At 40.0% G+C, this 15,515-nt stretch overlaps 1 protein-coding gene across 1 annotated transcript in view; it reads left to right on the top strand.

Annotated features, from left to right (window-relative positions):
* Window positions 1-15,515, top strand: part of NAV3 (neuron navigator 3) — a 355,811-nt gene that overhangs the window by 179,693 nt on the left and 160,603 nt on the right. The window contains 1 exon segment of the mRNA XM_043492958.1: window positions 6,933-7,048. Within this exon segment, the coding sequence (XP_043348893.1) occupies window positions 6,933-7,048 (116 nt within the window).

The following is a 15,515-nucleotide window of genomic DNA, read 5'->3' as shown; positions in this document are numbered from 1 at the left end:
CCTGGGGGGCATATGGTAAATAGTGAAGCCAGGTTGGTGTATTTGCATTTTCTCACTAGTAAACACAACTGTTTTCTTAGTTGGCTACCGCAGTGTATGCACATAATTCTCAAGTATGCCTGTTAGCTGCTAAAATAACTCCAAAGAATAATGGGCTGATTAACAAAAATCACTGTCCAAAATAACTGTTTTTTACACAGTGCTGTCAGCTGGAAAAAATGCCCAATTCCTGCAAATATACACTGCTGTCCTTGTAAAGCGATAGGCCCAGTGTAATTCAGCAGAAACCCAGCAAAATTCTATACATAATCCTGCAAACCCTTGTAAAATTGTATCAGCTACAACACAAGGGTCCAACCTGCACAGGCTCCCAGCAATGTATCATATGTAAAAAGTAAGTTATTACTTTAGCTGGGTTACTTGATGGTAACCTTTGAATATCAAATACTAGTGAGCTGTAGCTCACGAAAGCTTATGCTCTAATAAATTTGTTAATCTCTAAGGTGCCACAAGTACTCCTTTTCTTTTTGCGAATACAGACTAACGCGGCTGCTACTCTGAAACCTATACAATTACAGAGAGTTTCTTTGGCCACAGTGACACTAATGTGGATTTAGGGATAGTAGAGTAGTAGTAGGGACTGTTGCAAAGGAGTTTCTTTGTGAGATGAGCATGTATTTTTCTTTCTACAAGGAGTATGATGGCATAGTAGTCATTATGTGTTGTAGGTAATGAGTCATAGTTGTTATTAGTGTGTTGTATCTAAAAGAGAATATTCCATAAGCCATCTGAGGGGTAACCATGTTAGTCTGTATCCACAAAAACAATGAGGAGTCCGGTGGCACCTTAAAGACTAACAAATGTATTTGGGCATAAGTTTTTGTGGGTAAAAAACCCACTTCTTCAGATGTTCCATTAGGGTGCACTGAAAGAATTTATTATGAGTGGCAGCCTTGAACCCTTAATACACAATTGCTATCTGATGTCATATTTATCCCCCTTAAATACCAGGGCATGCAGATTCATCAGGGATCACCACTTTTCTTCAAAGAAAAGATACCATAGATGTGACTCTGAGGGAATCTAAACTGATGTGACCTTAATTCCTCCAGCCTCCTCAAAACATAACAACTTAGATTCAAACACAGTTATGAATGTGCAACTAACAATCCTATACACGTTGCCTCTGAACTTGGTCCACAGAGTCCAACTGATCTAAGGGTACATCTGCACTGAAAGTGGGAGCATGATTCCTAGCACAGATAGACAGATGTGCTAGGTCTGCTCAAATTATCATGCTAAAAATAGCAGTGTATCCAGGGGTAGCATGAGCAATGGCTTGAGTCAGCTGCCAGAATACAAACCAGACTGGATCACCTGGGTACCTACTTGGGCAACTAGCCTCAGCCACTCTCTTTGCTACCCTCGGGTGTAGTTTACTTGCCAAACGGCTTGATGAGAGGGATGTAACAGGAAAAGTAATAGAAGGGTCTAAGTAGGTGTACAGTTAGTTCAAATAGTCCTGGTGCTAATTTAGCCTACAGCTTCTTACACACTGAGGGAACTACAAAACTGGTGTAAATTACACCATCACTGAAATTCAGTGAATTTGGCTGTGGAATTTTACTCACCTGCACACTGTGCTGCTAAGCGTTCAGATACAGAAGGGAGCTTTTCTACATTTTCAAATAAATAGATCAATTTAAGTTACATCACAGAATACAAAATGTACAGACTCAAAAGCTCTCTCTCTAGTTTTTCCCAGGGTCACACTGTGCTTACAGGGCCCTGCTTGGCGTTCTTTGCCTCTCCCTCTCTCTGTCCTTCTCTGTTCTCAGTTTCCACTTATACATACATATATAAATACACATACACACACCTCCACACATGCCCCTAATGGAACCCTCTGGCAAATGGTGCTAGTTTCTGGGCAGATTCTATTAGGATTGGTTTTAGATGTTGCACCTTAACTGTCTCTTACAACTATCTTAAATGAAGGGCTTGTTCACACATCTGTTTAAACGAGGTTTTAACTTAACTTATTACAAAGTTTCATCCAGCTCATAACAATATGCGTGAAGTTAGAGTCATTGCTAAATGAAGGACTGTCTGGAAAACATTTGCACCTCAGCATGCTGTCGGGAGTAAGATTTTCAATATTGGTTTAATTAATGAAACAGTTAACAGTTTACTAAAAACTGCTCCCTACTTCTCTTCCTGTTTGGTGGTTCAGACACTTTTATTACTAGACCACTGGTAAGGGTTTGCAGTTATATGGGACTTGTACTGCTAAGATAGGTGAAGTATGGGACATGAGTGCTAAGGTAGGGTTGAACCTCCATAGGCACTGAGAAATGATTAATTAATGGCACTGGACTGTTAAGGAGTTTTGTATCCTAGCTGTAGTATTTTGGGAAGAGTTTAGCTACTCCCTTTATTTACCGCGGAGGCTCTTTACAACTCAGCATTTACCAATCAGCAGTGCTTGCCAATACCTCAGTGTCCCCTGTTTTAAAGATAAGAAACTACTGTGGTCACCAACTGTGGTAGAGAATGTTGAGTTTTCAGTTGCACCCACTGTCCCAGTAATTTATATATTGGTTATGAAATAGCTTACGATAGATTGTGCTGCTAAACAAACAGCAGGTCATTTTTGTTGTTAATTGGCAACTCACAGAAAAAAACAGGAGTGATTTATCTGAATTTGCCATTTACATTCCCTGTTGTGAGATGAAGATGGCAAATTACCAAAGTTTTGCAATCATAGCTATCATTATAACACTACCCACTACATGCTTTATTTCCAACAAAAACACACCAAGGTATTTGAAACAGCTCCCTCCGTACACATCTTTACTTCATGAGAAGAGGCCAATGCTTCCAACAGAAAATGGCAGGTAAAGAGAGAATAAATGTAGGGAGAGTGGGGGAGGGGGAAGATTACAGTAAACATTTTTGGCTTATTTCTCAGATAAAACTAAAGTCCAGTACTTCAGTTACCTGTTGTTTATTGCCTAATGATTATTCTTTTTAATATATTTTTGTATAGTTGTGATGCTGACCTAGGCTTAGATCAAATAATCAATAAAAGCACCCAAGACAGCTGCACTTCTGGAAGTTGTTGTCAGAAAAATTTTAAAAAAACATCATATGGAATCTTTCAGAATGTCAAGTAATAAAATTTTAGATGTCATCTGTGATTATCAAAAGGTGGATATTCCATTAAAAACAGGAAGTTATTGAATGTATTAAAGATATTAATTATTGTGTGCAGAGGTCCAAATTCTGCTCTTAGTTATTCTTGTACAGTTTAATTTAAATTAAATTTAGTGGGGTTTCACAGATGTAGTTGAAGGCACAATTTGACACACGTTTTATTGAAGACCAATTGGAGGTAAAAATCATTTCCTATTGTCATGATTAATACAGAAAGGAGATTTTCATGACAGTTGTTTAATTAGAACTAATTAACGTTCATTGCAAATGTTCAGCGCTAGAAGATAAGTCCGTGGTGGGGCTTTGCCTCACCTGCAATTCTTTTTGCTTTCTTTGATCTCAACACAGATGTGCAAGAATTAAAAAAACAAAGAGGGATGGAAGAGTAATATTTAAGGTTAATGAGCAAGTTATTTAATTTTCTGTGTGCTAGCCTGCAGACATTGGGTCAAATTAATCCCTGATGTAATTCTAGAGAAGTCACTGGAGTTACACCAGGTATTAGTATGATTCCATTGATTTTGCTCCCCTCAGTGCACTGGAAAAGACTTATCATTTGCAATGCAGATTGCACCGGTCTTCACTGCTGAAGATATTTATTAGCAACAAGTGAAACTAAAATGGTCCAATTAAGCATAGGAACATCTGGATGTTTGATCAGATCCTTATTCAAACTAGCACACCCTGTAGGCAGGGCCAAATTAAAGCAGTCCCAAACATATATGGCCCCCACAGTCATACCTTGATCCTCCCTTAATTTGAACAATAGTAGCAGAGTACACCACTACAATAGCTGAGGAGCCCAATACCACTCCTGTTTGGACAGGCTGGGGCCTCCCTCTTCCCCTGTGCCTGGGCAAGCAGGGGTCCATCCCAAAAGAAGGATTCAGCCTCACCCACCCAGGCAGAAGATTCTGTATATGTGGGTGTGCCCATTGCCATCACCCTAGCAGAGCCCTGATGGGGTATCAGAAGGAGGGCCCAATCACTGAGTCTCTACTGAAGTTGTGTCAGCAAGGGCCCCCAGAGTTCCAGAGGCTAACTGTGCTCTAGTGGTGGTGGGACCCAAGCATCTCCCCCCACACTCCCACTCCTACCCCCACCCCCGGCTCAATGGCTGCTGTTCCTCTCTCTTCTGGAGCAGATACCTTCTTGACCTCCCACTTCCAGAGTAAATAGAAGGCTTCGTGTACTCCTCTGCAAACTGAATTTAAATTCTGCTGCAAGATCCTTGAGTTCTTCCATGGAAATTCTGCAGAAGCTTTAGATAGTCAAAACAACTGAGGTTTTATGTAATTAAATATGAAAATGCCAAATACAGCCAGTACAGCGATTTCTGTGTTGTTTATTTTGGTAGCAAACCCAAACTGTTTTACATTGCCCTCACACTTCCAGTTTTGAGTCAGATAAATGGGGCAGATATTTCATGCCTCCCAAGCTATTGTTTCTGGCTGTCTGCAAACACAAGAAGACATCACTGAATCATTTACACTTGGTTCATATTTTGAAGTTATTCTTTGCAACAATGAAGACTAGAAATATAATTACGTTTTTAAATTATAGCTTGGATTATGATGTCATCATGTGGCTCCAAGAGGTAAGTCCTTGGCATGTGCCTTGTTTTCTATGCCACAATCAACCTTGCCTGTGAAGTCTGCAAATTTGGTGTAGAAATCTTGCAAGTGTTTTTTTCTCACAGTATTTCACTACTTCCACTCCTGGTCCCAGCTGGAACCAAGTTTTTGAAGAGCAAAGAAAATAGAGGGGGGACAAGGTTCTATAAATGAAATCTGTCATATTACTAAAAAGGTTTGGGTTGAGCATGGGCAAGAGAATGCTTAGGATGGTTCTCATTTTATCTACACAGAATTGCCCATCAGGGTAAGAGCCTTTTCACCTCTTTCTACCCCGGTTATGACCATACAGTCTTTACTGCTGAGTGAGATTCCTCATTGTCACTCTGCTGCTTAGGACCAATTCTGAAAGACCTTGAGCGTAAAACTACCAGGGATGCCATGCTTGCAGCCCATGGATTCCTTGTAGTATTAATTAATTAATTAATTAATTAATTAGTGTGTCACAGGAAATAACACCCAAGAATCAAAACCAGTTCATATGATGGCAGTTAGACATTTGCTTCTTCAACATTCCACAAAACTACAAAAACTGTCTATAAAAACTATGCATGTTGCAAGCTATCGTTTGTGTTTACATTTCTGTTTAATACAGTTTTAAGTACCATAAAGAGGTAAGAATTCTACTCAAACAGATGTGTTTGGTTCTTTGTATATTAAGATCTGGTCCCTCATTCACTTAAATGAGTTGCTGAATAAATCCATTAAATATGCAACTTTGAAGTAAATGTAGGAAAATAATTAACAGGTTGCTATTTCATAAAAGAAATTGCTTTTAAAATTAATCCTCAAATTCATCCAGTATTTTTATCAGTTACTCCTATGAAAGGCATCTGTGCTGGGGCCGCCCCAAAGAGCAGCTTGTGCTTTCCACAATATGTTGTGGAAATGGGAATTTTAGGAGTCTAGATGTAATTTTCAAAATTGGAAAATATAAATAAAAAAGGTTTTAGCAGGCCCTTATCAGAAATCAGAGGCAATTAGTGTTTTGGCATGTAATTTATGATTGTCAGCACAAGATGTAAGGATGGCAAAACTGAACTCTAAATTAAGATTTTTAGAGGGAGTTTTGTGTCTTGTTGCACCCTGTTCACACCATTCCGTTTTTGTGTTCTTTTTCCACTACTGTACAAACACAGTGATGACCATTAAAAATCATCATTTACCAACAGTTTCCCCATCCTGCTTTCTGAGACATTGCAGATTTTCCCTAAGAGGCAACTATTGTAGGAACCCTTGGGAAATGTTGACTGTGTAATAGTTTACCCCTGTTTAGTGACAAATAAAGGTATCCAATACTGTACTCCATAGTCTAACAATGTGTTTTATTACATTTTAATAGTTACCTATATTTAGTTCACATATGTTCTCAAGAATACTGGTCATTTGTTAGCAATCTAGTAGAAACGTATAATTTTTTTCTGTATCTCAGCATTTCCCAAGAGTTGGGTGGTCACATGACTAACAGTAACATTATGAGGAGGAGCCAAACTGCACATAACTTTGAACATTTGGGGATAGATTTTGATTTTGGATAGCCCTAACCAAGGGATTGTGTGTAAACTGTACTGCTCCAGGGATGCCCCAGGGGATAGACACATGCCTCTTGAGTAACAATTCATCCATTTCTTCCCCCTTTGCTCCCAGGGATAATTTACTGCTAGCCTTTACCAGCAGTAAATTACTATCTTCTTACTCCTCACATATACATAGATGCTGGCTTAGCTGTTCTGGCCATTGAGTTGGGGGTTAGACTGTTCTCTGCCTGAATATTGCCTACCTGTCTCAGGGAAAGATTAAGCAAACAAGGGCCCCTGCTTATTCCTGTATTCCCTGACTCAAGTCTGGGTTGTTTATGTGGGGATGTAAAGTCCTTACTCCTTTGGTGAAGTGTGTCGTTTAAGACAGAATGTAGCACCATGCAATGAGGATAGAATGTGGCATTCATGATATTTTCACTGTATTCCTTTTGTTGAGATGAATACAGTGCAAAAAGATGGCAGTTATGCCCTGAATTAACATTTACCATTGCTGTATGTATAACAGACATCTGTTATAATGAGTCTTCTTGGTTGATTTCAGAACACACTCAGAAAATGACAGTACCTCTTTACCATCTGCTGACTCCTGCACCAGTCCAACTAAAATGGATTTATCATACAGTAAGACTGCCAAACAGTGCCTAGAGGAGATATCTGGTGAGTAAGCATGTGGGAAAAACCTGAGTATAGGAATGTATATTTCTTTGTTTACATAGCTCTCCTAATAATAGCTTAGCAATGGTTTAAAATAATACCTTTGACCTCTACTCATTATATTAAATATGCAGAGAAAGTGGATCACACGCTGTTAGCACTTCAACTGCAAATTCTTTTATCTAAGCTGTCTCACTTAGAATATCCTCTTCATCATTTTGCAGAAATTGGAGTGTTCATAAATTAGGATTTCAAGACATTATTATTACTGAATGCTCTGTGAGGAACCTTGAGAAACCTATCTCGTAATGTGTGACACTAGGAGAATAAGATCAAATCAAAATGTCAGAAGCTGAAGTGTTAATAACATAACATTTTTATTTCTGTAAGTGAATCTAGATTCAAAAAAGGGAGTAACTGAACAAATCCTTACAGTTGTGCTAGCCTGTGGCCCACTCAGCAAGGTTCTATCTTGGGGTTCCCTCTAGATATGGGTTGAAATCCTTACTAAATTACAATTGTACAATTGTATTTTTTGTGACTACGGGTCAGATCATCAGCTGTTGTACGTTGGCATAGTCCTTCAATGTCAATGGAGCCATGACAATTTACATCAGCTATGGCCATTTACGGTCATAAATCTAGCTGTCAATGGGCACAAAACAAAGTGTGTCACAGCTGAGTTTCTCATCAGGATTGAATTGCATAGAAGAGCGGTGTACTTTTAAAGGGATTGTTTGTCTGAACTGTGGTTTCCTTTTTTTACTCTGAACCATTACTTTCAAGCTCATTTTTATGAGTATAAAGGGTGAAATGTTCTGGAGGATGGCGTGGATTGCACCCTCAGCAAGTTTGCAGATGACACTAAACTGGGAGGAGTGGTAGATACGTTGGAGGGCAGGGATAGGATACAGAGGGACTTAGATAAATTAGTGCAGTGTTTCCCAAACTTGGGAGGCCACTTGTTCAGGGAAAGCTCCTGGCGGGCCCGGTTTTGTTTACCTGCCACGTCCGCAGGTTCGGCTGATCGCAGCTCCCACTGGCTGCGGTTCACTGTGCCCGGCCAATGGGGCCTGCAGGAAGCGGCAGCCAGTATGTCCCTTGGCCCATTCCACTTCCTGCAGCCCCCATTGGCCGGGCACAGCGAACCGTGGCCAGTGGGAGCCGCGATCGGCCGAACCTGCAGATGCGGCAGGTAAACAAACCGGCCGGGCCTGCCAGGGGCTTTCCCTGCACAAGTGGCGTCCCAAGTTTGGGAAACACTAAATTAGAGGATTGGGCCAAAAGTAATCTGATGAGGTTCAACACTGACAAGTGTGGAGTCCTGTACTTAGGATGGAAGAATCCTATGCACTGCTACAGACTAGGGACCGAGCGGCTAGGCAGCAGTTCTGCAGAAAAGGACCTAGGGGTTACAGTGGATGAGAAGCTGGATATGAGTCAACAGTGTGTCCTTGTTGCCAAGAAGGCTAACAGCATTTTGGGCTGTATAAGTAGCATTGCCAGCAGATCGAGGGACATGATCATTCCCCTCTATTCGGCATTGGTCAGGCCTCATCTGGAGTACTGTGTCCAGTTTTAGGCCCCACACTACAAGAAGGATGTGGAAAAATTGGAAAACGTCCAGCGGAGGGCAAAAAAAATGATTAGGGCGCTGGAGCATGTGACTTATGAGGAGAGGCTGAGGGAACTGGGATTATTTAGTCTGCAGAAGAGAAAAATGAGGGGGGATTTGATAGCTGCTTTCAACTACCTGAAAGGGGGTTCCAAAGAGGATGGACTGTTCTCAGTGGTAACAGATGACAGAACGAGGAGTAATGGTCTCAAGTTGCAGTAGGGGAGGTATAGGTTGGATATTAGGAAAAACTTTTTCACTAGGAGGGTGGTGAAGTACTGGAATGGGTTACCTATGGAGCTGATGGAATCTCCTTCCTTAGAGGTTGTTAAGGTCAGATTTGACAAAGCCCTGGCTGGGATGATTTAGTTGGAGATTGGACCTGCTTTGAAGACTTCCTGAGGTCCCTTCCAACCCTGATATTCTATAATTCTGTGAAATTGTGGCCCATTGAAGTCAACTGGAGTTTTGCCATTTTGCCCCAAATTTTCAAAATTCAAACAAACGTTAAAAACCACATCTGGTTTTTCTCACTCAAGATGTAATTTGTTTAAAGGAACTCATTTGACACACACAACTCTGAAATGCTATCACACTTAGAAAGGATGATCAAATTTGCCCCAGTTTTGTCAGACTGCTTTGGCATCTGGCCTGATTCATATTAAAGTGGAGGTTTTATCTTGCTTCAGTATAGGTAACTGGCTCTGTTTCAGTTTTTCCTCAAGTGTCTCCAAACTGATGTCCCTCACCTGCCAAATTCTTGATCAACTTTTTGACAAGTAGCCCAGTCTGAAACCTAATTAAGTGTTCACTTTAGGTTCCAGTTAGATATATATTATCATGGAAACTTCTTGCAGAGGGAAAATGCATTCTAAATTAGTTAAACTTTATCTATCCTAAAGGCAGATACACGGCTCATTGGTCTTATTGTAGGCATAACAATTAAAAATGTGCACATCTAAATAGGTGTAAATATTACAAAAGATGTTTCAAGAAATTATCCGCAGGGATGGTAAAAAATCACTTTTGTGCCTACTGTAATGATCCTCTAGGATAGCAGGTATCCAGTCCTTTTACTGTTCTGCGTAGAAGTGGAAAATGCAACAAAAAAGAGAGAGTGGCATATGGGGCACTAAAGAGACATCAGAGATGTTTCTGATCTCATTATTCAGACTCTGTCATTAGCTGCAGACTGCCATAATGGGCATCATGGTGGCACCACTGTGAGAGTTCAGCCATAGTTTTATTGTAAATTTGGCACACGGAGGAAACCAAATGTGTGTCACTCATAATTGGCAGTTAGAAATATGAGGAATGGCTGGATCAAACAATCACCCTGTGCAGCAAATGTATTATTAGATATATATGTGCTGAAGAATATCATTTGGAATCTATCCATGTGCTGGCTATTCAGGAGACTGCTCTAGGATGAGCTAGGCAGGGGTAAGAGAGAGATTTCCAAGCTCCCAAGTATATTCCAGCCACTCAGTGGGATAATCATCCAGCAAGGGGTGTCATTTGTACCAAGGACACATGCAAGGGTGATTTTTTGTGATATGGACTCTTAAGTAGATAGGAGTGGAGAGAATTATGAGTTGTTTTGTCTTTCTGTAGTCTTTCTCTATTACATTCTATTTAGGTTCTTATACTGTGCCCATTATCATGTTACCTAAGACCCAGGCTTGTTTTGGTTTTTGAATGACTTGATACCCAAACCCACTAGCCAGAAGTACAGTCAGTCAAAAAAGGGTCTAATTCTGCAAGGCGCTGAGCGTCCCCTGCAAAATCATTTATACAAAGGGAATTGAGGTCACTCAGCCACTCACAAGACTGGGCTCAGAAAGTTCTATCCTATTTGCATATTTGTTTCATTTGTCTTTTTGGTCTCTATTATTGTTTTTAAAGTGCCAAGTGTCTATTGGGTGTTTTGCAAGGCAAATGGAAAGACAAGATTCCCCAGTCAAAGTTCTGGCAAATCTAAGGGCCTGAGCCTGCTTGCACTGTATAAAGTGAAGCACATGCATAGGTCTCTGCAAGATCAGGGCCTAATTTTAGGTATGGGGTAACAAAAAATGAGGAAGGGAAAGAGAGCAAGGAATAGGGTTACTAGAGTAATAAAATAAATTCTAATCCTAGTTTTGCTATTCACTCACTGTATGACCAAGAGCAAGTTGGTTAAGCTTTCTTCACCAGTTTCACCATCTGTAAAACAGGGATATTTGCCACCCTATGTTGCAGAGGTGTTGTGGGCGTTAATAAGCTAATTATTCAATAGCACTCTGAAAAAAATGTACATCTCTAGAATTGGAAAATATTATTTTAATAATCCAGTTATGTTACTAAGCTTTTGCACAGTGTTTACATGTTTAAAGAGTTTAGCATGCCTGTTAAGACTGATTCCCCATTCTGGCACTTCCAGTGCAGAAGGTGGGGGGCCTGCAAGGACTCTAAAAAATAATACTTGCCAATCCAGACTCTATTAAACTCCCAAGGTTACAACTTCTCTCTGACCTTGGATTGATAGATGTTGCCACCACCCAAGTGCAAAACCTTTTTGAGAACCCAGGAAGGCACACTTGGGACTTCCTTCCTGTGGGGTACCCTCAAGCCCTTTCACCCCCCTCCCCCTCCAGGGAAGAGCTGAGAAGAAAAACAAAGGAAAACAGATGTTGTCACAAGCTAATTAAACAACATGCATAAACCTCTTAGGACACAAATATGTAATTCTGTTCTTAAAAAAGGTAAATTTTATAAATAAAAAAATAAGAAAATACATCTGGGATTTAGGCTTTTGCTAGATTTAAAAAAAAAACAATTACAAGGATTAAGCATCGAGAATAGCTTTCTTGAGGTCCAGCTAAAAGGTTACAAGCAAAACAAAAGCACCTGGGGTTAGCACAGAGAAATCCACAAGCCATAAAGAAATAAAAGAGATAAACCTAAATGCGTCTTCCTAGACATTTCCTAATCTACTTACATATCTGGAGTTTTAGATGAGTAGTTTCTAGGCATAATACTAATATTTTTTCATACCTGGCCCAAGGTTCTCAAGCATAACTGCTCCTTGTCTGCCTCTCCCCGAGAACAACGACAGACAGACAAAAGGGAGTCTTGTTTCAATTTTAAAAAGTTCTAGCCTTCCCATTGGCTCTTTTGGCCAGGTGCCCACTCACTTCCTTTTACCTATGCATAGCAGTAAGACTTTTAACCCTTTACAGGTAAAGCAAATAGAGAACAGCTACTAAGAGGGATTTTATAGCTACTAGCTGGTTGGGTGTTCATAAAAGCTACCCCACCCCTTCATTTATCACAATACCATAAATAATTATACATGAAGTTGCAAATATTAGCTAATTATAAATACACCATTCCTGATGTTTCATGTGGAAGCACTATACAAAAGTTAGGAAGGAGGCAAGGAATCATTTTAAGAATTAGAATTATATCCTAATATTAGCAGTGGGATTAGCATATCAACTTTGTATTTTCAGATGTGCACTTTTTTCCCCTTTCTAAAAGAAACACTTAAAAAGGATTTTGTAAACCATGTACACATGTACTAAGAATTAACTAAATTTAGCATGTTATTCTAATTCTGTGGATTTTGAGGTTCTATTATATAATTCATTAACAAAGAGCCAAACTGTGCATTCAAACATCAAGGAAAGTTGTGTGTGCTTATCTGAGAACAGAATTTGTCCATAGATTATTAAATTTGTAAATCATTTTTAAGATTCCTTTGTATGTAATGCATTTTACAAAATAAGGTTTATTATTACTATAAGCATGGGAAAATTCCCTATTGTCCTCTCTAAAAATGACACTTCCATCTTTAGGGTCCAGTATATTAGATTGTCATGTAATTGAGGAATATAATGTAATATTTGCTACTTCAAAATTTCCTAATGTGATTTCTGTTATATAGCCTGTTACTGTTCTTGGTTTTAGTTATGTTTGTTTGTTTCCATTTATATTTTTTTAAAATTTAAAATGGGAGAATGAGCTTTAGAAGACTATATTTCAGTAAATAAGCCTGGGATTCTTCCATATTGCAGTCTCAGGTATTGTCACATTATGGGGGTACATGGTAGATCAGAGGGTAGGTTAAAATCATTGTTACAAAGGGCAAGTTATCATAATTCAGAGTTCTTTGTGCTATGCATTCATCCCAGGTACATGTGTGCATCTAATATATTTTAGGGGATGATGAAGATAATAATAACCTGGGCACCTGAGACAGGGGTACCATGGAAAAATAGTATGTGATCATGCAATAAATGTCTGTAGTACATTACATATGCACGAAAAGGGGCGAATTAAGATTGCACAGGAAACCTTAATTGTAACATTTATAACATTTAAGTGCTTGACTTTGCTACCTTAATACATTAAATAAGCTGTTTTATCTGGCACCTCACCAACCGGAAAGCTCTATAAACTGGCATTTCTGATCTTCATTGAAAGTCCAGTTTATAGTGCAGGCGGGCAGGGGTTGGGATGTGGGAGGGGGCTCAGAGTGCCGGATCCAGGGGGCACTCAGCTAGGGCGGCTCCCTGCAAGTGGTGACCTGTCCCAGCTGCTCCTAGGCAGAGGCGGTGCCTCCACCCACAGGCCCTGCCCCCGCAATCTCCATTGGCTGCAGTTCCCAGCTAATGGGAGCTGTGGGGGCAGCACAGAGAGCCACCTGCCATATTTCCACCTAGGAGCAGCTGGGACAGGTCACCGCTTGCGGGGAGCCGCCTGAGGTGAGCACCCCCTGGATTCAGCACCCCAAGCCCCCTCCCGCACCCCAACCTCCAGCTGCGCACCTCCTCCCGATCCCAAAGTCCCTCCCTCTTAGTTAACCCCCATTTTTCATTTACCAGCACCCTCCATTCTCCCAACATGCCATATAAAACTGCTTTTCCTGTAACATTTTAAATGTAATTTTTGTAATTTTAAATGTAATTTATTTCTTGTGTATCTATCTATTTACACCTATTTTAGATAGATAGATAGATAGATAGATAGATAGATAGATAGATAGATAGATAGATAGATAGATAAAGTACACACTTTTCTGCTGCCAGGTAGATCTTGTTGCTGACTGCAGCATACACAGTGGCTGGCTGGAGGACTAGATGCATTTCTCAGATTTCACACTCTTGTGGATGATATGTGTGGGCAAGCCCATTAACAATCTTGAGTAGTATGGAAGAGTCCTGCCCTACTGCTTACCCTGAGGAACAAGACACTGCCGCCTTCTCTCCGTTGCACACCAGTGCTGCATTAATTTGAAAATGAAGCAATTGAAAATAGTCCTTTGGCCACTAGCATTGTGCAAACAGAATAGTGTTCATTGCTGACATTCTTTCTCTCTCTTTCTTTTTGGAGGAGCAGGGGAAGTGGAGTAGGGCTGGATTTCCTTTACTTCATTTCATTGTGAACAACCTTCCCATCTGAGTCTCTCATTTTCTTTCCTGTATGCTCTTTGTCTAGAGGGGTCCAGCAGTGATTTAGTTTTCAAAGTGATCATCACTGACATCATTAGATCTTTCTTTCTTTTGTTGGAGTCCCCCAGGAAAAATGCACCCCTCCATTTTGTTGCTAGGAGATATATTTTTATCCAGCCCTACCTTCAGTAGCAGCTGTAAAATGAGAGGCTGAAAAGCAAATACAACACTGGGGCAACTCTTAATGCCTATCTATTACTAATATAGAAAGTCTGCAAATAATCTGTCCTTTTGTATCATTAACTCCTGGGGTTTCCCACAATACAGTGTGTTACAGGTATATTATGATGCTGACAGAATCAGTGTATTGTTATGTAGCATTTCTGTATTTATTTTGGACATTTCTGCACAGTATTTGGCCAAATTGATTGCTCCTGGGTAAACCTTTGTGTTTCAAAGATGGGATAAAATTCTACTTTAGTGCTAATTTTCTGTTCAAGCATCTTAATTATTGATACAAGTATTTTCTTCCCACTGGGAGAAGATATATTTTAAATGTTAGTCTCTATGTATAAAAGCAACATTTAGCTCTTGTGAACTTTGTTTCAGACTTGAAATTGGATGGCTTTGTAAGAAAATTTCATTCTTTCCATAGAGTATTTTATTTAATAGGTTCCTTTTTGAAGTTGTGAAGCCTTGATTTTGATCAAAGCTTTATAATTCCTTAGTAGCTTCTGATTCCCAAGAATTTTTTTGAAGGAAGAAATGAAATCTCTCACTTTATAAATCACTGCCACAGAGTGGGTAGCATCAGGATCCATTCTTTAGTTTCTTTATCCTCTTAAATTATATTTATTCATTTACAGAAGAAATTGCAAGATTCAAGAGCCATTTGCAAATCTGCTTTTTAATTGCCCACAAAGGGAGCAGCAGGGAGAAGGAACAAATAGTTTGTCATTCTTATCTTCCAGGGAGAAAAATAGCATTTCAGTGTGAGCTGTGGCTAATATTGTAGCGGCCTATTCAGGCGAAGCCTGTCTTGAAACCTGTGGCATTTTAAACTGGACAGAGGCTTCTATGTCTCCGGTTTAAATCACCAGGATGTTTGCTGCCATGGCAGCCAGCAGCATCCACTGCAGTAGCAGGGAAGAGTCATAGATCTGGGAATGCAGGTTGAATACTAAAATGTGAGGAGGCTTGTGCAGAGCTTTGCTTCAGTGGTTAATTTTGGCTCTTATTGAGCTCTGACGCGTAGGCTGTACTTGCAGCTCTGTGTCAGCCCATCTAAAGTAAAGAGCTGTGCGTTGGGATCGGTCATGATCTGGTGAGAGGAAAAAAAAGCACAAGACAGTACTTGGGCTGTAATTTGGACTTCAGAACACTGCAGCTGTAGAGAGAGATACAGGCCCATCATTCTGATGAG

The sequence above is a fragment of the Dermochelys coriacea genome, chromosome 1 (assembly GCF_009764565.3).
Source record: "Dermochelys coriacea isolate rDerCor1 chromosome 1, rDerCor1.pri.v4, whole genome shotgun sequence".
NCBI classification, from domain to species: Eukaryota; Metazoa; Chordata; order Testudines; family Dermochelyidae; genus Dermochelys; species Dermochelys coriacea.
Note: the sequence above shows the minus strand (reverse complement) of the source record. Positions and strands in the feature narration are given on the sequence as shown.